A 23292-nucleotide genomic window follows, 5' to 3' on the forward strand; every position below is an offset into this window, starting at 1 on the left:
AAACCTGCTTCTATCCTGCATTAACATGAGCTACTGTAGTATTGTGAATTTTGTATGTCAAATAAGGAGAAAGAAATCAGTTAAACTAAGTGATGTGATTATAAAAGGCTTAACACGTGTTTGTACAGAAGGTGGAGGGACATTTTTGCAACATAGCTTTACCCCTTCTTTCCAAGGGTTAGATGAGAAGATTGTTATTGCTCTCCTGGTTGTGCATTAAGTACAGAGCTGGGGTTTTGGAGGCCATTAGCTTAGCTTAGCACAAAGCAATCATGTCTCCTAAAAATTCTGTTCATACGACTAAATTGCAACAACAAATCAATAAAATGAGAAAATGTAACATATTTGGCAAGTTGCAAAAATGTTAACACTGAACGTATGAGTGCACTTGGTTAGGGAAATACCATCTTCTTGGTTTAATACAGAAAAAAATCTGCAATGACTTGAAGCATACAATGTTTATTAATATTTGAATGACACATTCATTTTTCTCTAACCTTAACCCAGGTGCTTTTGCTGCCTAACCCTAACCACACACACAGGACTCAGGATGTGAACCCTGGTCTCTGTTGTCAGGGCCCTGTGTCTTGTACATTCCCTATCCATGTCCGTTATATATATCTGCTATATATATCCGCTATATATATCCACTATACATATATTAATGTAGTGCGTCCTTCATTTGGAAAAACGTTAACTGTGAACATAATCCAGGCAGTGATTGTGTTTGTCATTGCAACGTAATTGGGAAAACAATTTAGTTGTATAAAAATGCAATTTGTAGGGGACAGGGTTGCATGAAGACTGAAAACACGGGGAAACAGCTAGCTTGGCTCTGTGTTAAGTTAAAAAATGCACCTACTAACACCTCTAAACACATCTTTGTGGTTTTACAATGAATTAAACAAGGAGTACACTGCCATCTTTACATGAACTTGTGGACTGCAGCTACTATACGTGAAAATAAGTTCACCCTAGATAAATCTATCTAATCTGACACAAAATCCACACAACTTAATTACATATAGGCTCACAAAACAATATAAACACAACCATTATACGTATAATGCATCCTGCCATATGCATGGATTAAATATGTTATCCGGAAGCAATCCAGAAGATTAAACACTAAATGTGCTGCAGACATTTACATGAAAAATGGAGTAAAAGGAGACTAGAAGCGATAAATAGGGTATTCATAATAGTGTCTCGAAATGAATGTGGAGATGATTTATTGATGTTCAAATCCTCCATGTAACACCTTTATAATTTATTTGAAATATATTTAATATTTTGGTACGTCTGTAGTCAGGACCATCCCGTCCCAGCTGGACGACGATGAGAGAGACTGCTCTGAATGGACTGCACTGCCTCATTATTTTGGCTCTGTCTGCCTGGTTTGCTGCTACAAATGAACAAAACAGGTGTCACCACATTGGGCAGCTCTACAGTGCATTAGCACAATAATCACTGCAGGTGTATTTATTCACCGTTGAGCTCGACCTTCTAACCAAATATTAAAACCTTTCTATATATATTTAATTCCGCTCAGTAGAACTGCTGTTTCTCTCTGTCACAATCTCTTTCTCGCCATAATTGTCTCCGATTGTGGGGTGGTGATGTGTGCGTTTGTGAATGTGAATGTGTGTGTACATGTTCAAACTCGAATGTTCCTCGTGCAGTTGTAGTCCTTTGATCTGCGGTCCTCTGTAATTTCTGCCAAAATTTGACGAGAGAGGAGGTTGTACTATGTCTCATTACAGCCCAGAAAACGCCTGCGTCATTGTTTTCCTAACAAAACAATATGTTAATCCCTATTACACCATGAATATCTGTGAGATTAATTAGGGATTAAACAATTTGCTCTCGGGACAGGGCCACCGTGTGAACAACAAAAGAATTATGGTGCTACAGAACCCTGATAAACAACACACTGCTTGCTTATCAAGTGTTGTTGCCCATGCTCATTATTTGTTGTGAGTCACAATCTGCATCATAAATATATCTCACATACAGTACACACAAACACATATTCCCTCTCTGCTACACCTACAGAGGAGAGGAAGTATCCCAGCTTGCATTTGTGCACAATAGATGTTGAATACTAAAAAAACTTTGGCTTGATATCCATTATGTCGTTTTATCTTATATTGCTTTTCTGGTTTGACTACAGATTGTTGTTCAGTGTCAACGGTGAGTTCCTGTGATCTTTTTATTTAATCCCTGCCTTCAAACCAAATTTCCTTTGGGATAATAATAAAGTTGAAGTTGAATCCTGTGTAAATATAGCATCAAAATAAAGGTTGAAATGATGTTTTTCTGTGAAATAACAGGCGAAGGATCTTTGATATCACTTCAAAAGTGATTTCATGCTGTGCCTCATTGTGCAAACATCGGGCTATAAGCCTAAACATAAAGTTAAAGTACCAATACACCAGTGTAAAAATACTCCATTATAAGTTAAAGTCCTGCTTTAGTTAAATTAAAGTATTTTGAACAAAATGTGTATCAAAAGCAAATACACTTGTGCAAAGGAATGGCCCCTGTATCTGATATATAATACATAACATGTAAAATTAGCATTCAAATTCTAATTATTATTATAAATGGTTGAAAAATCTTAATCTGCAAAGTAACTATAGCTTCCAAAAAATGTAGAGAAGTAAAAAGTACAATACTTCTCTCTGAAATGTAGTTCAGTGAATTATAAAGTGGCATAAAATGGAAATCATCAAGTAAAGTACGTTAATTTTCAGGTGAGTCTGTGCACAGAAATGTGAATATTAATTGACTAGTCCTGTGTAGTTTCACTCTGGCAATCTAAAAACAGCAAAGGCCATTCACTACCAAAACCTTCACACGTACACACACTGTATATCTACACGCGCATGCCTGCAAATTCCCAAATGCGCCTACAGATTGTTTGCAGTCACTTTACATTCATATGAATCGCTGAAAGTCAGAAGTGTTGACAGAGAAGCAAGGCCAAGTGGGTTCCTCTGACACCTGCTGTCCGACACATCCAGAGCATGACAAATACACTGATGCCTCAATAGACCGGCGGCACCAACCGGCTCTGCACCGTCAGATAGGAGTAAACAGGTGAATGGGTTTACAAGGAAATCAGAAACTGGTTCAGATCAGTCTCATTCAAGTGCATCTGGTTGTAAAGTGTTTCTTGTTGGGCTTTGGTGCTTTGATATTTGACACACAGCAGCTCTCAGCAGCTTGTTTATAACACTAAGACCAAGAAAGACTAGAAATTAAAGATAATACAGCTTTTAGCATGTGTCTTATTCTTCAATAAATCTCTTTAATAATTGGCAATCAACAAAAAAAAAATCAACCTCCATCAATTTTAGTCTGACTTGATTAAACATCCGATTTTGTGCCTTAGATCTGGTTAAAAATATGAAAGATAGAAATGTTTGTTCATTATGCCAATTACTCAAAATCAAAAATAACACATTAAATCAGTGCAGCTGTAAATATACACTGAGGAGGATTAGTTTGGATTAGAACCCAGTGATACAGGAACTCAGTGGGGACTCAGGATGTCATTATTTCAACAGGCCCAGGGAATACTCCCTCCTAGGGAACAACTGCTGCCTTTTTTTTTTTTTTTACTGCCAACACCAGATTCTGCAGTAAAAACTGGCCAGAGCCCTGACCTGACCTGCTGCTTTTAATGAACTACCAAGAATTGATGTGGATGTGAATAATAAATGTGATCTCATTTAATTTTCTCTATCAAAGAGATCCAAACTTCTCAAATTGGCACCGTGGGATTTTCAAAAGATTTTTAGGAGCACGTAACACTTTTTACAATCCATGCTTTCCCTTCTGCTTCCAAGCTTAATTTTACATATGGAAAAACCACAACGTCTTGAACACTGTTGATCATGAATTTATTTATGACATTTGGGTCCTCAGACATTTATAAGGTAAAATTCATATATAGCCAAACACCACCAGTACCATATACACTCACCGAGCACCGTGTTAGGAACACATGCAGAATCTAATGCAGTCCAATCCAATGTGTCTAATATTTTCCACATTCACATCCAAATATAAGCAGTAACTCTTGCAATTGCATATTGTAACATATTCACATAATTTCACTTAAAAATCTCCAGTAGCTAAAGCGGTCATCATTGTCCAAAATGTACCTTTATATATCAGAAACACATTGATCAACTACAGCGAGGATTCACTGAAAAACAGCAAATAAAAAAGAAACGTTTGATAAGAGCAATCCTTCCTGTCATCTTAGAATTTGCAATTTAAACCCCCCCAATTAGCCTCTCCCCATCACCTTGATTTGATTAGCCTGCTGCTCTCTACCTGCTCTGTTGTGATGAGCTCTCCTCAGATATCTGCAGGCGGCTGCACTGTGATTAGATGTGCTTAGTCATTCAGTAAGTGACAAGCAGTACACACACACACACACACACACACACGGAAACCTCTCTCATGCACACATGCACCGGCAAACAGGAAGACCATACAGAACAACCATAAGTGCAGCATGAATCTATATATGCATATAATATTCCCTTATAAACCCAGAATAAATTTCAAGCCTTCACAATATATCAGCACAACACTAATGCACATGAAGACACACTCAGTTTGACACTCATCACACTATGGGTTTAGCAGGTGTAAAAACCTACTGTATAATTTGTTGTTATGTCTGTATTTTGCAAGTAGATGCGTTTAGTTTATTATGCTTTTTCAAATATTGTCCTCTAAAATCCCCAGTACAAACAACAAATATTTGGTTGGGATAAAATGGAAAAAATCTCCCTTTTTGTAGCAGGAAATTAAGTGAGCTGCAAGGTTGAAAATCTGTACGTGATCAAAGTAACAATGTTGATCCGCAGTATCTGCTTGGATACTGATCAGAGTTCACTAGAAAGCTGTGGGCTCAGCGAGCTATGATTCATGTTCTTGCTCACCAATGAATATCTTTGCAATGTGAAATTGCCTAATAAATATGCACTGGATTGCAGTGACTAGACATGACTGGAATTTTATGGTTCGTAAAGGGGCTCAAAGGCACAAAGGCATAAACTAAGTCATCACCAGGTGACAAGTGTGCAGCCTGCTTTCCATGTTAACAATAAACAATGCAGTTATTAAATCAATTCTCAGCTGTAACATTAAATCACACAGAATTGTTTTTATTGCTGCACAGTAGCCATTTACAAATGTCCTTCATGCAATCAATCTGCAGTAGTTCTTCATAGGAGATGAGGCTCATAAATCCTTTCTATGTCTATGAATGTTGTTCTGATTTGCTGGTATTTTATGAAGGCGCATCAGAAAATGTTCAGCTCAATATGAACCACTGTTCTAAATAAGACCTTCAATTTTTTCTGTACATGTGTGTAAATCCATACTGCCATGTATGTAATATAAAAAAGCCTCTTCTGAAGGTCTTCCTTGCCTTGATGGGGCAGCCCACATAAAAAAAACCAGTGTGTACCTGAAAAATTGTGCTGAAATACATCAAGATCCGCTTTGTCTCAGGGCATTTGGAACATGAAAAATAACAACATAAAAGGAGCACAATGCCTAGCCAGTAAGAATCGGGTATGCAACATAAGAAGAAAAAATGTTCTGGCTGTGAAGAAAATGATTTTCACAGACTTTGCAATTTGAATCTTTATAACAGCTAAATGCCTGTCGCAGCGGTTCAGTTGAAGATGGAATATATATTACACTATGTTTTATAAACAGAAATTAACCTCAAACTCTGAAGGAGACACAAGAAATCTAGCCTTTGTATTGTATGTTAATTGTATTAGTAGACTCAATTATCTTAAAACATTTCACAGGATTTTTCACTGCTGCAAGAGAAAACTACATTTTAAGACAACAAATGAGACTGTTGAAGAGGAATCGATGGATTTTTTCCCCCTATTTATCGATCCAAGCCATTACTTGTTGTAAACAGAGTAAATGTAGACCATTAGTTGTGGAGATAATGGATAAATGATTGACATGTGATCAATAGTTTCTCCATTTAGAGATCTGCTGTCCTATGTGGGGAGAAAGCACTACATTATCTCATGCTCATTTCTAAAATTTTAGTTGTGGCTCTCAATATCCAGTTTGTGACTAAAAACTTTAATATAGATTAGTCTGACTTTGTAAGTTACTACAACTCTTATCATTCTTTCATTGTTTTTACAAATAAATCTATAGAATCTTATTGAATGTAGTGCTATTTTTATCATATTTGATACATCTGTATTGAATGAAACTGTACTTAAAAAGCTCTCTGCAGACTGTTAAACATGTTTTTATTGCAAGAAATACGCTGTGATAATTGCATACTTTACAAAATGAAAGTGACAATGAAATGACTATTGTTCAAGCGTTGAAGGAGGGTCATTATATGCACATCACGTATGAGTACAAGGCTATTACAAAGCAATTTCAATGAAAAAAGGTAACGCCTGCACACTTCAAACCACAAAAGTTTAATCTAGATGTTTCGATCCTACTTGCATTTGACAGAGGCAAAACACCCAGTAGCCTCTCTTAGATAAACTGGCATCCAACCCTCCTACTCCAAAGAGAGCATTTTTTATATTTTCACTCTTCAGACTCTTACACCTAGAGGTCTGAATCAAGAATATGAGCTTGAACATTTTCTCTGAAGTATAAGTGGTCAATTTCATATTTCTAGATCCTGACACACGCATTTGAAAATGTTAAAATTTGTACATTTAACAGCTGTGTCAATTTCTTAATGGTATTTGATCTAGTTAACATTTTACACAAGGGTGTTTAGACCCCATCTCCATACAAGAATTCAAGGTTCCTTTTCTAGCATACATGAACATACTGTATGTGATGTTGACTCTGATATACATGAAGATAAATCTGATGTTTGTATATAAGATGTATGTTCTGATAAGTTTTGGTATGTGTGCAGGTGCAAAGATGTGGGTGGTGCTAGAAGAAAGGCCATATCAGAAATGTTTAACCCCTTATAAGCAGTGCTCAAGCTAATTCCATGGCAATCTTCCCCACTATATTGTGATATATACTGTGTAGGAGTGGGAGTTTTGGCCTGATGCTGGCCCTTGAAGGAAGGCCACGGGAGGAGGCAGGTGGTGCATTCTCCCACACCAATGACCACATCACTGAAATCACAGAAGATGTTTGGCCTCTGGCTTCGTTCCAGATGGGGACAGTGACAACTTGCCAAAAACTGAAACCAGCCAGCAGCCACGCATGACAGACAGCTGGATGACAGATAGCCTGATTCCTCATCCTTCTAAGATGTTTCAAGGGTTTTGCCATTAAATAGGGTTTCATTACATTATTAGAAAACACAGATTGGTAATCATTCATCGAAAAACATTTCTCTGCACATCAGTATTAGGCTCTTTAAATGATGCTTTCTTTGTGTGATTGTTTTAGAAATAAATTGCTTGTTTATCATCCACTTTCATTCAAAAAGTAAATGACTAGATTAGATTTTACACTCCACATCAGGTGTAAAGGTTTCTGTTGGACACGAGAGCATTTGGAGAATATTTTTCTCAAGCGATCATGAGAACTTTCCTGTCAAATGATCTCATGTGTATGAGGACTGTTTAAAGAAAAAAACAAGAACTCTGGTCATTTCAAAAGTGACCGATGCAGAATCGATTGGTTGTTTTGTCTATAAAATGTCAGAAAATGGTAAAAAATGTCAACCACTGTTTCCCAAAGTCCAAGATGCAAACTAAAATGTCTTGTTTTTACCTGACCAACAGCTCAGACAACAGATTAATCGCTTATCAAAATAGTTGGCGATTAATTTTGTCAATTGACTTGCCTAAATTTAACCATATGAGGGGACGACAGATGAGAAACGTTTGGTTGAGTTTTGCATCTGTCATATTGAATGAGTCATTAAAGGCAGTGATGAATTACCCATATCGTCATTCAGGTACAGTATTTATAGACTTTTTGAGCAATTTAGATGCATGAAAACTGTGATAAATCCTGCCCTTGACAGTGAACTGATGTACAAATATGAAGAGAAAATGTCTTCTTACACCAAATGCAAGAAAATAGGGCAACAAAATCAAACTCTGCTATAAAGGTCCTTCAACGCACATAGCTCTTTGCAGCAGAGCTGCGAGGGCAGCATCCAACAACCGCCTCACCGTGACTTTTCAACCTCGGAGCTCTCTTTCGAGGCACGTTCCAGCAGCTCAGAGGAATATGGGAACAGGTATCTGTATAAACAGCTTGTTAAGTAAACAGGCCTGCAGTTCAACATCTGCTATTGTCAGACTAGAGACCAGAGAGTAATGGAAAAAAGAAAGGTGCCATACACTGGAATGCACACACGGCTGTACAAACACACACTCATCCACACAGTGGCACACGCACACACACACACACACACACATTTGAACAGCAGCATACACAAATACTCTGCATCCCTTTTTTTTTTTTTTTTTTTTACCCTTTCTTTATCACACACACACACACACACACACACACACACACACACACACATATACACACAAACACAGAGCTCCTGAGCAGATGCTGGCTGACAGGTTTGAATTCAGCCTGGTGAAAAGGTGAGTCAACACTCTCGTCTCTTGTCAACAGCACTGAATCTCCTCACCTTAACATCGCTTTCTGTACGTATGTGTGTGTGTGTGTGTGTGTGTGCGTTATTATATTATCTAGTGGTGAGGGAAAAGAGGATTCAGTCTGATACATGCAAACATATGGATAGGCTGTATAGATGTATGACACACACAAAGGTAGAAGAAGAGGAAGAATAAAGAGAGGAATAGGGAGGAAAGGGGGATGGGGGAAGGTTAGAGAAAGGGAAAAGAGTCATATGCCATTTTTATGAATGGCTCCCTGTAGGCGAGAAGCATCACTTCTCATCCTAATTACTCTTTAAGCACTGACCCAGTATCAGCTCTTATATTTCGCCTCTTAAAAAAAATAAGTAACTCAAAACTCGAACTTGACATTAATTACAAGTAGAGCTCGACACTTTGCGTGCCAAAGCTTTGTAAACGGTGAATCGGGAGCACGATTTGCATTTCCCTCCGCACTTGTGCTTGTGGATGATTGATGACATTATCCGGCAAGATTAATGGGAACGCAGTCCAGGGCATACATATTTCATAAAAACACAACCTTTCATGTAATAGCAAATGTTGTGAATCAGTAGCTCAGCAGATGACCAATCGTTGTTTTAAAGCAGAAAGGCTGTATGGACGTTAGAACATTCTTATCATTTCACAAGCATTTCTTGAGGAAGTAACATCAAATTGAAGGATGCATTCGCTCTGTTCTTTATATAAAAGGCTCTGTATGATGTATAATCATTAGCTGGTACACAATAGTAAATGCATTATCTCCACTTTCAAATATGGCCGACATTAGCTGCCAGTAAAGAGCGATGACAACATGGACGATAAACATTTTTCATTTTACCATTTTAAAAGGTCTGTTCAATCACACTAATGGAAATGCACCAAAATCCCATTTTTTTCTGCGACATTTTAAAAGCTACCGAGTGTTCATTTTCTGTTTTCTGTACTTCATTTTCATTTGGCTGCATTGCTGTTGTTCGGTTCTATGCGGAAGCGTTCTCCAGACAGCTCTCAGTGGGCTACGACAGCTCTCAGTGGGCTACCACAGCTTGATTGCATCGCAACAATCTGCTGGTCATCACAACACCCACTCACACATACACACAAACACACGCCACAGTGAAGGTAGTCAGGTGCTGTGTGTGTGTGTGTGGTGTGAAAGATAGTGAGTGTGATTAAGGGTGTTTGTCTTTAATAAGTAAGAATAACCACTAAAATATGTCTCTATTATGAAACACAGACTGTAGATGTATAACCTGAATCCCACTGGATCACAGCTACATTTAGTTTATGCTGTTGTGTATATTACAAGTTACATAATAGCTTTAGTTTATATCATATAAACTCAAAAAGCATTTCACTACAGTTGGCAGGTGGTAATTAATACATGTACAGCTGTCATTCTACATAATTCCCATATGTGTAACGAAGCTCCAGGAGCCTTTACTGTGCAGTAGCCGTGTGTTCACAGCCACACTGAGATCACTGGGTGTGGTAACATCCATCTGCCACTCAGTCACACTCCAACTGTACAGATTAATAGTTTCTCTTTCTTCACCTTTCTCTCTCCTGTGATTCCTTATACTGTCTCCATGTTTCTCCTTTTCTCTCCCTCCATTTTTTTCAGTCTCCCTCTACCTAGTTTTCTCTTTTTTCTATCTCTTTCTTCTTCCCCTCTCTAAGCCCCCCATCTACAACCTGCACCAGGCTATCATTTATCAAAACTGACAGCAGCTGATGGCATCTTACAATTCCTGCTGAACCTCTAGCCTCTTTCAACAGATACAGATCTTCAAAGGACAGATTTTTTAACAATCTATTCAGAGATCAACAGTTGCGTATTTTGTGCCAGTTATAAGTATATCTAAATTTCCCCCTTTTGCACCTAAAATTATAGATAATTGTCCATTCAGAGCCAAGTTAATTCTTCAGGCTCCTGCACCACAATAACATGATTTGTCCATCCAGTGAACAAAACTGTAGAGAACAAATGTCAATGAATGTGTATGTCAGACACAGAAATCAATAAACAGAGTTCAGACTCAGGCTATATCAATAAAAAGAATTAACTAAAATTACATACACAACTGTAACAAGTTTCCACTTATTATAGGTCATATTGAGTGTTTTGTTGTTTGCTCTCTCAGTTTTCACTAGATCTGTAGTGTAAGTGTAGTGCTGTTTCTAATGATGTTGCATTTTAAAACTAGAGGGTGTAACAACATTATTTTTCCATACATGCACTTCTCCCACAAGTTATGGTTACCCTTTTTGAGATTTAGGTCTTGAGAGTTGGAGTGTTTTTGGAACGACATTCGCTCTTCCTCAAAAGGCTGTTTCAGGGTTAACACAGGGTTGTGGTATTAAGATTAGAGGTTTGAGGGTTGAAGGTAGGCATGTAGTTTAGTGCTTAAGGTTAGATCAGATTGTGAGGACAAGTTGCACAACATTTACAACATGAAGAACTTTTTTTTTATCCTACAAGAACTCTCAATGTGATGATTGCTTGCATGAAAAATAAAACAGCCAAAATAGTGACTATTCTCTTTATTACATCTACTGTAATTTGATCAAGTTAGGGGGACGCACCAGCCACATATAGCATTTATAATCTGCCAATAAGATCTGCTGAGCGTATATAAACAGTTTTAGGTCACACAAACATACTCTGTAGTCAACAGTTCACTTCTTACTGCTGGTTCTGGTTGTTTCTTTCAGTTTACTTTTAGCTCTGATACTACTGGGTGTGGCTGCTTCACAGGCATATAAATCAGTACTATCCCCCACAATAATGTAATCTGAGAAAGCCTTTCAAAACAGCAAAACATCATCGATCCAACCTATATTACAGGGATTTGGGTTCATCTTTCTCCAGACATCGCTGACAAAAGATTTTCAGAACACACTCTGAGCGACAGACAAAGTCACAGAGTCCAACAAGAACTAATAAGTCCAGTTGAAACTTACTTCAACATGAGAGCGACTTAGTTTTAGTGAGAAACACAAATCCCACCAGGATGCTCTAAGGCTGCACTGTCCTTGAATATTGTGCCAACAAGCGGCATTGTCTTAGTATTTTCTCAGCTGTGGGCTCACAAAAATTCACTTTAAGTCTGACAACATGCTGTAAGATATGAATTAATCAATAATGTCCTCTGTGTGTGTATGTATGTCTATATAAATACATATATACACTGAGAAGTTTTTAGTTTGCATGAATTGCAGTTCCCAAATCACAGAGCGTAGTGATAGAGAGAAGTAAACAAATAATTTCAGCCAGATTCTTTCTATAGTCTCTGTAGACATGCTACCCTTCTGACTGGTGCATGGAAATTACTTTCAAATTGTTCAAAATATGTATTAACTTTATGTCCTTCACTTTCCATCTCTGTCTCTGTGTGTTTTTGCACTCATTAAAAATAAGTAAACGTGTGCACTTGCTGCCTGCTGGTTAGTAATACCGACACAGAGACTGTTTTCTTGGCCTGTTGTCTCCTCTTACTGACAGGAATATCACCGCTCTCCTCCCTGCTGCTTCCAGACTCGCAGAGCATCAGGGCACCAAGCAAACCTGGTCTCCTTCACAGTTCATCTATCATGATAAAAAACACTGCGGGGGGATGATGTCTACATTCACACTTCCCTGCGTTCATTCTCATGCCTTCATCATTTTAAGAGAAGGAAGACTGCCTTTGGAATAGATTCATTTCTTGTCCTTGTCTTTTATGCAGTTCTAGATTATATATATAGATAGAGACTACTGTACATTGATTTCCACACGTCAAACAGCCTATTTTCTTTCTTTTGTTCTTTATACAATGAGGTCAGAGGTCAGGACCTGCAACAAAACAGAAGCCTCTCAGCAGGATGGATGCTTACCAAAAAAGGAGCAGGAACCCTCTGTGTAACATTTTTAAAATCTAATTTATCATTGCCCAATTAATTGTGACATGAAAAGAAAGATGTCAGAGATTTGGTCCTGAAGGATCGGTGTCCTGCAGGTTTTTATTCCTTCAATGAACCGGACCTTTTGTCTACATGAGACCAGAGATGCTTCATGTAGTTTTGCTATTGTTCCATCTTTCATAATTTGGCTCACATTACACTCAAATCTCCTAAAATTAAGCATGTTTGTCTTTACTGACCGAGAGAAACATATTGGACGTTTTGCTTTACAATCCCTCTTTCGCTCCATCCATCATCATAGCTCAGTTTGAACAACAGAACAACAGTGTGGCTCCTTCCCGTTTTGTCCCAAAAGGCAATCCGGCAGATTTCCAGCCACATCTGATCCAGCAACTAACAATGGAAAATATCGTTTTCAAATTTGGCATAATTTATCAAGATACCCCGAAGATCCACTGATATTTAGCAGATATAAGATTAAAGTTACTCCACGTAAGGACAGAGGCATGGCAGCAGTTTCTTCAAGCTTTTGGTTTTACTTTAAAACCATCAAAAAGGATTTATGTTGTTGGCTGTTGTTTCTACCTCTACCTGCTTCTGATGATGGCTTTAAAAGGAAAACCAAAAGCTTAAAACTGTACTCTTATATTATCAAGATAAACTGTATGAAGTAGAGTTACTATAATACATAACTCTAATATAGGCTACTATATACTGATAGATGAATAATTCTCTTATCCAATTTGATTATAATTCGACATCATAGTCCCCACATGTATGTGAAAGGAGAAAATTACCACCTGACTCTGCAGTTCAACTCAGCTCTATGGAGCTTTATAGTCAGCTCATCCAAAACAATGAGTTTCCACCACTTAACTGTTTCGGTTCACACTTCCTACTCTCATCATCATCATTTTCAACTGCAGCAGGCAGCTGTTTGCAGTGAAAAAGCTCTAATAAACCAACTGAAGGCCACCTGCCCAGCACCAAACAGCAAACACACAAAGTCAGCAACCAACGAGTGAACTGAGTGGAGCATTTAGAAACTAAAAAGCCACATATTTCCCTCGGGAGTATAGGTGGAGAACAAAACAGAGCTAGTTAGAGAGTGAATATTGGATTTACATTCATCAGGTTGCTAGAGACATGACTCCAAATGCATGCTAATGTTTCTCCATATCTGCTGAATGTGTAATCACACTTTAAGGTGATAATATGTCAACATTGTGTTTGCAGCATGTTCCTGCTGCCCCCAAGAAGTACAAAAGAAAATCAGTTGTCTTAAAATGTATGTGGTAATAAATCATTCATGTTAAAAAGCTTCATGCAGCGTGATTAAAACACAGTCTATCTTATAACCGGCCACTGTGGTACAATTCTGGCTATGTCTGACTGACTAAACTATTTGTAGTTTTGTGTGGTAGATTTTCTACATAAAGTCCTAGAAAAGGTCTTTGCACTGTTTAACTGCCAGTGGAGATTCAAAGCTTCTCCCTGCACCAATAACAGCAACCGAGGAAGTTCCTCTTCAAAAGTAAAAAAAAAGTATATCCAACTTCAGCAACCACTGCTTGTTTCTGTTAAAAATAAAGTGAAGTGACAAGGGATGTCATTACAGTGACCCTAGAGACAGCAAACTACCTCTAACCTCCTAGCAGCACCACAAGATCACAAACATTGACAACAAATTCATCACTAAAAAGACTTTTAAACAGATGAAGAAACTGGAGTTTGTCTTTGCTCTCACCTTTCTGTAGACAATCATGTTGGGCGAGTCATCGTCCGGGTCCACACTGCTCATGGACCTCATGGACAGCAGAGGTCGGGTCGGGGTTGTCTGGACATCCTCCTTCGGTTCATCAGACACTTCATCGGGTTCCGTTGCACCCACAGCAGTCGGTGGCTGCTCTTCCTCTTGCTGCTGCTGCTGCTGCTGCTGCTGCTGCTCCTGCTGCTGAGGTGCCTCGGCCATCACTACAGTCTTCCTCTCCTGAAGTTATCCTCTCTTCTTTATCAGCGTCAGACTTTCTCTTCTTCCCACTTAATGTGGGAAGTGCTCTCACTTCAGTGTCGACAAGCTGCTGTAGGGAGAGAGAAATTGATGAATTAGACAGCACAAGTCACCGCTGGGCTCCAGTCTCCCATTTCTCTGTCTTTTTTTCTTGTCCTCTGTCAGCAGGCACAGGATGAATGAGATTAAAGCATCATAAATTCTCCTAGTGTTCCGTTTTTCTTTCTATTCTGCAATTCCTCCACATCCGCTGTCAAATGAGATTGAAGGTACAGGAGAGTCAAAGACATCACTTCTAAGCTTTTCTCTTTTTTGACCCTGGAGCGTCTTTCTTCATTGTCATAACTTTTAAGAATTTAAAGGTGTGTTGTTACAACTCACAGTAACTCAAGTTTATTTGCCAATACAAATAGTGATGTCATGACTTGTAAACATTTGTTTTGCAAAGAGGAAACACGCTTCTTTACTCAACTTTTTTGCAAGTTATGATATGCATCTTAATTCATTAAACTCTTTTCTTCATTTGATTATGATTATATCTTTCTCAAAGTTGCACAGGGCATATTTGAAAAAGACTTGAATCTCTTTTTGCTATTTTTTTTTCTTTTTTTAAATATATGCTGTAACACTGTGAAATTTGTTTTGTTGCAGAGGAAATCAATAAGCTATTTTGGGCTCATCGGGTTCATTGTTTTTTTGTATGTCACGTGGTTGGTTTTAGCAAATAAACAAAACTCAGCAACTCACATAATGAAACAGGCTCTCTAGTAAAGAAAAATGCACGAGGCAACCAAAAATAGAGTGCATTCATTTCTGTCTAAGAAAGCATGCAAATCTAAAGCTTCATTTAGGAACATCCATTCACAGTGAATACAATATATGACCCCATCCTGTACACACATACACATCACGTAGCTCAGGCCTGTGAGCTCTTTTCTGATGGTCTGACAGCTGTCAAAATATTGCCGTCTGAGGACAGATGAGCTGAGATGAGCTGAGACAAGGTGAGAGAGGAGGAGCAAAGCAGAGGGGAAACAACAGGCGAGAAAAGTAAAGAGAAGAGAAACATTCAGGACAAAGAAAAGACAGAATGCAGGAAGGAGGAGGAGTAAAACAGAAAACACAGGACTTGGAAAGAGAAAAAGAGGAGGTGAACTAAAAAGATCTACATCCGACTAAACAATTGCATTCTGTATCAGTATTGTAGTATCCAAGCTTCTCCTGCAGATTAATCAATGCTTCCTACAATATGCAACCTACTGGAATCAGATATTTTGCATGCTTTTATCTGAAATCAATAGAAATTAATGGCATATGACTGCATTGTGTCCAAAATCAATGGCATCTCCATTTACACAATATAATTCTACTTTAAATGATTTATCATTGACTTCAACCTCTATTTGTGCAAAAAACTGGGACACTGATAACCTAACAAAGATTCAAGTTTTCTGGCAAACATCAGATCTCAGCAAATCTTTGAAAATTAAAGCATTTTTGTGGTTTGTCATCAAAATGCCAATAATGTCCTCCACCCTACCCTGTGAAATGGATCCTGCTTTTTGTTTCCAGGCATGTTGAAGTAAAATGAAAACCTCTGGGAAAATCTCTACGTTCACAACAAAATGTAAAGATGCAAGAAAGCCAAAAAAAAAAAAAAGATAAGAAAGTTCTGCACTCTTGGGCCAAATGCAAACATTTAAAGATAAAGCCTGAACTGTCATCAGGGCAAATGTTTGACAAAAGGAACCCAAACGCTTACAACGACATCAAATAGAGCACACCTGTGCCTTGTCATGCAAGTGCACATGGGTAATGCGGTTCACAATCGTAGTTCAAATGCATAAATGCTCCACAAATACAACATATCATAAACAAGGAGGATAAAACAATACGAGAGGCAATCAGGGAATACAAATGATGGAAATACATATTAAGAGTAATTAAAGGGAAGGAAACATTAATTAAGAAAGTTAGTGTGAACTGCAATACCTTCAGCTCCAGTGTACTCCAATTATATATATCAAAATATATTAAAATTCACATTTAAGCCAAAAGGATGTAAGTAGCCGAATGTTTCTATCCAGTTAAATTCTCTATCAGTTGGATTAATCTGCCGGGGTGCTCCGGGGAGAAAGAGAGCTGTTTAGCCCCTTTTACTGTGTGGATGTTGTGTCTGGCTCCGGGTTTGTTGTGTGGCAATCTGACTGAATACTGAAATTAATTTAGGAAAGTGCACCATGTAAGCAAAATATTAGCTGAAATCTCAGGGCTGGATATGGACAAAAGTGTCGTATTCAAAACGAGGCCACAAGATACAGTAATAAAGCAAAACCCATGTTATTGTACCAGTTGATATTGTGCTTTAGTATTGAATATTCACTAACAGTTATAATTAATCACATCACTGGAAATGACAAGTAACTGCCGCACAGTAAAATAAGGCTTCTGTGGGTGTCAAGAGTCTTTTGGGAAATACCGAGATGAGAAGATTGATACCGGTCTCAATTATTGTTTCACTTTGCCTGAGGCAGTTTAACTTAGCATTGAAAGCAGGAGAAACAGCTAACGTGGTAACATATAGTATCTTGTTTGTTTAATACATACACAAACAGAAATGAAGAACAAACAAATTTGTGGGTTTTAGAGGTTTCTTATCCTGTAAAGAAAGTGAATAAGCATATTTCTAAAACTATCCCTTTAAGCTGCATAGGTATCTCTCCCACATACCTTATCACAGTTATTCCATATGACACTGTGTTATTGATTGAGTTTACAGTTAGTGTACATGATAAAAAAAAATCAATATTGGACTTCTGGATGGCTGCAAATACACTGCACTCCAGTTTTCTGTAACAACTTCTGATGCTGGTTGGCTGTGAAGTCTGAGAAGTGGAGCATCACTTCAGTGGAGATTGTTGATCCAGATTGTGTGTATGTGTGTGTGTGTGTGTGTGTGTGTGTGTGTGTGTGTGCATCTTTGATATCAGCGCAGGCATTTAGCTCCATGTCAACTGGCTCTTTAGATCGATACTGTCACATCATCCAGCTGTTTGTGCGTTACTGAGTTTGTGAGAGAACATACAAATCTACAAAGCTGCTCGTGTGTGGAGAAAAGAACATGAAGCGTGTGTTTGAACATCCAAATGGAACCGAATGCACTTCAGAATCAATGGCTCTCAACCTGCTGTCCTCATTACAGGCGTGCCATCTGTTTAACAGGTATTCAAAATCTGCAGCTCACCGCAAATGGAAACACCTGATTTGATTTCCAGTAATGTTCGAGTTCACAGCCTCAAAGCTCCATCTCATGTAGCCCTGCTGGCCTGGGATCAATACCTCCAACATGTGCTCTGATTCTTGATTTTAGCATATAAATGAAATGTTCGGGTTGAATACGCTCATCTTAGCGGTGTAGATCACATGGTGATTTAGTGTTTCAGAAGAACATCTCACCCTCTCCGTTAGAGACGCTGCAGTCGCCCTAATTGCTTTAAAGAAATTCTGGTGTTGGGTGTGATCACTATGAGAGCAAATTACAGACACATTTGATTCATTATGTCATCTATCTTTTTAAAATAGATGAATATGATGATGGAGGGTGGATAAAGATGCCATAAGTTTTCTGTTGCACTGGATCTTGAATAGGGCGGTACAAATGAACGGGACAACCAATGATTCAAGACAACACATCCAAAGAGTTTGTCGTATGTAAAAATGTGATTTACTACATTTATCTCCTAAACAGCAGTGACTGAGCACAGAATTCAGAGAAAAATGTCCTCATACATGTGAAGTAAGTCTTTGATTTCTCTGATCTTTAGTGTCCCTTAATATAAAAATCCCTCGAAACCCTGACTTTGAGTGTGCTTTTTACTGGCATCACTTCAGTTTTCACCCTGCCATCTTAAATGGTTTATGATTATGACAAAAATGGTTTACCATAAAATGTTTTAGGCTATGAATTCTACCTATTTCAACATGTTAAGATGTTGGCTTTAAATGGTCATCTGTAAAATCAATTTTTATCTTTTCTTTCTTTATCTTTAGTGCTAAACATTAATCTCTGTGTTGTTTCTGTGGATGGCACTCTTTCTTTTCTCTTTTCCCATTAAAAGAAAACAATGACGTTGTTTTTAAGAAAGTCTGACATTCAGAGCTGAAACGATTCTTCAATTAATTGTTTTGGTCATTTTTAAGCAAAAATACCAAAAATTAATTGGTTTTCTTACCCTTCCATAATAATAAAATGAATATCTTTGGATTTTAGTCAATCAGACAAAACAAACATTATACGGATTTCTCTGGCAAATTATAATGGATGTACCAAGCTATTAATCACCTGATCAAGAAAATAATCAGCAGATAAATTGATAATGAAAATCATCTTTAGTTTCAGCCCAACTCAGATTATTCTTTTAAATTCACCTCTGATTACACTTAGAGCTGAACGTTTTTGGAGCAACCTTCATTTTTCTCTTCACAGCAGGTGACTGGAGGAAGTAGATGCAGAGTGAGACTTCCTGCTGTTTCTTAAGACTCTGCCATTTTCCCCCTGGACCCTTCACAGTACAACACACACCCTGAGTTTTCTTCATCACCCTTCCTCTACACTGCAGGCGAAACTGGATGTCTGGATGTTTTACACTGTGTTATAAAATACAGGACACCATCAAACCAGCAGCCAGCCATCTTTATGCACAGGGAGGCGTAATGATAAAGAAACAACCAAACCGGGGCTGCAAAACTGTGATTGGTGTTCGTCTTTAAATTATATTAGCTGTGGTAAGAAATCCTAACACGTTTAATTGGTCACATTTATTCAAATAATGAGGAAATTAAATCAAAGATAAATTGAAAGAGAGATCCTGGCTGCAGGGATTTGCTCCCATTCAGCCACTGAGTGAGGTCCAGCACTGATGCTGGGTAATAAGACCTGGATTGGGGTCAGCAATTGAGTTCTCAGAGGTGTTAGAGTTGAAATCAGGACTCTGTCCAGGCCAGTTTAGTTCTTCCACACCAGAAAACCATTTCTTTATGGATCTCACTTTAAGCACAAGGGAACTGCCATGTGAAACAGGAGCAGACTGTCCCCAAACTGTTGACACAAAGTTAGAAGCACAATACTGTCTGAAATATTGTTGTATATACCGTAGTATTCAGATCTCACAGTTGGAACTAAGGGGCCTGATTCAAACCATCAGTTACAGACCACACAAGAGTGTGTGGTTATGGCTGAAGACATATATTTGTCCACATAAGTTTAATCAGTCAGAATAAACCACACTGTCTTAAAACACACTGTCTTCCTCCTGTTCATACCGACCATTCAGAGATCCCTTTATAATGCACGTTCAATGTAAGTGGTGGAGGACAAAATCCACTGTCCTCGTTTTGAGCGAAAATGTATTTTAAAGTTTATCTGAAGATAATGAGACCTCAGCAGTCTGAGCTAGTCGAATAAAGTGGATATCATTCACAGTTACAGTCTTTTTAGTTAAAAATGTCCCTCTTTGTGTCTGGACAGACAGTGTTTTCCTGTTCATCTGCAGTCGAAGGATTGCAACAAAAAGAGGGAATCTGGCACTAAAAAGACTGTAACTTGACAAATTTGGACGACTGAAGCCTCATAATAGCATCAAATAAACTTTTAAATTTACATTACAAATACATTTTTGTACAGAAGGAGGACTGTGGATTTTGTCCCCATCACTTGCATTGTAAGTGCATTATGAAGGGATCTTCTAACGGTCAGTATGTACAGGAGGAATGATTACAGCAAGAAAAAAACATGTCAGTGTTCATTTGGGCACCTGGCTGTTGTTTTAGGACAGAATTGAAAAAAATTGTGAAACTATCCCTTAAAAATCTCCTAGAAGTGATGCTGCAGAGTTTCAGTTTGACAGATGGTGGTGATACACATCTGTATGGGGACATAGACGATGTCTCTCTCTCTCCAACAGCTGTCTGTGGTCTCTCTATCCTCAGAGGACCGCTACACTCCCCAAACACACGGAGCCAGCAGCGCTGCAGCCTAATTTAGACTCCCCCTCTCTCCCTCACGCACACACGCACACACACACACACACACACACACACACACACACACACACACACACACACACACACACATATTCACTTGTATTCGCTTTTCACTGGTCCACTTGCAAACAGTAGCATGCACGTTTTATATGCAAACACCCAAATGCGCGGACATATTATACAGATAAACTGTGCGCACCTCACCTCTGTGTGTCTCTAACTAACACACTTACACACATTTACATTTTCGTGAACACCCTAATATAGTACAAGTGTACACACACATAAATTCACTGCAGACACTGGTGTCCTTCGAGTGTCACTTAACTAACCAGCTGTGCGCTCTGCCTTAAATCACAGGTGGGATTAACAGCATCCTCTTCCCGCAAGCACACACACACACACACACACACAAACACACACACACACACACACACACACCTCCGGAATATACAGAACTGTAACAACTCACATAGATCAACATCGCAGCAGCTACTGACATTACATACATTAAGGAGTAGATTAACATTACCTACATAAAGAGTACATTAAAGCGCACAGCACAACAGGGATGATCTCTGTTACCAGGTCTTCTTCAAATAGTCTCCAGTCATTTATTCATCATTCTCTCTATCATCCCTTCTTCCCTCTTTCCTTACCTCAGCGCCGGCTTATCTCTCGCTGGGAGCTCCGAAGCCAAAACGCGGCTTCACCGACCCACCAGAGCGCTGCACACTGAGAGAGAGAGAGAGAGAGAGAGAGAGAGAGAGAGAGAGAGAGAGAGAGAGAGAGAGAGAGAGAGAGAGAAAGGGAGAGAGAGAGAAAGAGAGAGAGGCTGTGGGATCAGAAGCAGCTGCTGCTCTCTTCTCTCTCCCACTAACACACAGTCATTGCTGGTTTGTGAGTACACTGTGTGTGTGTGTGTGTGTGTGTGTGTGTGTGTGTGTGTGTGTGTGTGTGTGTGTGCATCTACTCTAATTGTATTTAAGTACATTACTTGAGTAAATGTACAAGTACACTCCACCACTGGTCTTCATACATAAGGCATTACATTTTTGGATGAAGTCTTGGTTTAAGGCTTGTTAGTGTTGGTTAATGGTTAGAGTGAGTTATCTGCAGGGAATTAATGTAAGTCAATACAATTTCCTCCTAAGTGAAATAAAACATGTTTGTGTGTGTGTGTCACTCTCTGCTTCAAAATTCACAAGTTTTTCACATAAAAACATGTGGGAGGACAAATCAGGAAAGAAAACGTAATAGTGTTAGTGTCTGTAATAGTGACCAACACACACACACACAGAATTCTATTAAAAATACACACACTAGTGTTCTTCACACTGTACACACTATACACACCATATAGACTCTCTTGTCAGCGTGATCCAGATGAAGTAAGAGCGTCACCAGTATGTCACTAGTAAATCCAGAATTCACATGTTTTAAATAAATATACACAAGTACTTTTCTGAAAGTTGCAGTACTTTATGTGAAGTTTTTTGTATTCAGAAATAGTACATAAAAGTTATGTCAAATTTACTGAGTTGTACATGCTGAATAGAAGCTTTTCACAGAAGTCATTGTGACTTGTCAAACACAGGTGTAATCACTAACATTAACGATGGCTGCATTGAATGTTATGTCACTTTCAGGCACCTAAATGAGTCATCATTAATGTTATTAGTTACACCTGTTCTTTTCCTGCTAGTCAAAATCTCTGCTGTAATAAAGGTGTACTCTAAGTTGTGAATTAAAAGATGTTTAATTATATTGTAGTCAAACATTTTTGGTCAGCGAAGTTATCCACTACTCCAGCGGTTTCAACCTCGTGGATAATTCTGAGGGACCACAAGACAATCTACCTTTTGCTTTTTTTGTGAAATACCAGGTAGTATAATCTCTTCAAGACTGAAAATTCTTCAAATGAAACAATCCGAGAAGGAAGAAATTCAGCGTTCAGTTAATCTGATCACAAGTCATGTCCACACTGAGGCTATAAACTGTGAGAGGGATCACAATTAGATATTATTTTATGGGGTCACAAGCCATAAAGGTTGAGAATCTGCACAACTTTGATTACTTAATGTGTCACAATCAGTCTGTGAGCTGCCTAAAACCACAAGTCTGACCTGTTTACTCGATTTCTTCCTGCTGATCAATCTGATAAACGTCCAATCATAAACCTGCTGCTCATGCAATTAAGACACTCCAACAGTTTGAGTGTGTTCAAGTGTTCTTTATATGACCTCTGTCACCGTGTCCTCCTCTGCACAAATGTGATTGTGACGTGTTTCTCATCACACACAACACTGAACTATCTGTTTCTTATCTCTGTCTTTTGCAAACAAGGATGAAGTTGACAAAAATCATATTATTACATCATGTTTTGGTCCTTGCCTCTGGATATTTAGGTGTAATCCGACTCAAGGTGAGAATAAGGATTTATTTTTAAACCCTGGGTGTCTGATTTGTCTAGCAGCCCCGAGGTAAACCACTGTCGGTGTCAGTGGATTTATTTCCTGTTAGTGGTCAGCCTTTGTCAGGGTCACAGTTATTACTGATATATAGTTTTAATCAGCAAAAATCATTAATTGTGTCAGGAACATGATCATTTGTGGCTCTAGCTTTGACTGTTGTTCAATTATAGTGTAATTTATTTATTAATAATACACATTGTCACTTGAACTGTAAATCAAA

At 38.4% G+C, this 23292-nt stretch overlaps 1 protein-coding gene across 4 annotated transcripts in view; it reads right to left on the reverse strand.

Moving 5' to 3' along the window:
- Positions 1–22174, reverse strand: part of rgs6 (regulator of G protein signaling 6) — an 89377-nt gene extending 67203 nt beyond the window's left edge. Inside the window, exons 1-3 of one of the 4 annotated variants that reach the window (XM_042389967.1) lie at positions 21955–22174; positions 21258–21333; positions 14293–14623 (exon numbers count right to left, since the gene is read on the reverse strand). In XM_042389967.1, the coding sequence (XP_042245901.1) occupies positions 14293–14517 (225 nt within the window). In that variant the 5' untranslated portion in view covers positions 14518–14623; positions 21258–21333; positions 21955–22174. Of the gene's footprint in view, positions 1–14292; positions 14627–16096; positions 16297–21257; positions 21334–21954 lie in introns of those variants that run through there. The other 3 variants (XM_042389966.1, XM_042389968.1, XM_042389965.1) reach the window with 3 other exon arrangements.
- Positions 22175–23292: the final 1118 nt, after the last annotated feature.

This window comes from Thunnus maccoyii, chromosome 17 (assembly GCF_910596095.1).
Source record: "Thunnus maccoyii chromosome 17, fThuMac1.1, whole genome shotgun sequence".
NCBI classification, from domain to species: Eukaryota; Metazoa; Chordata; class Actinopteri; order Scombriformes; family Scombridae; genus Thunnus; species Thunnus maccoyii.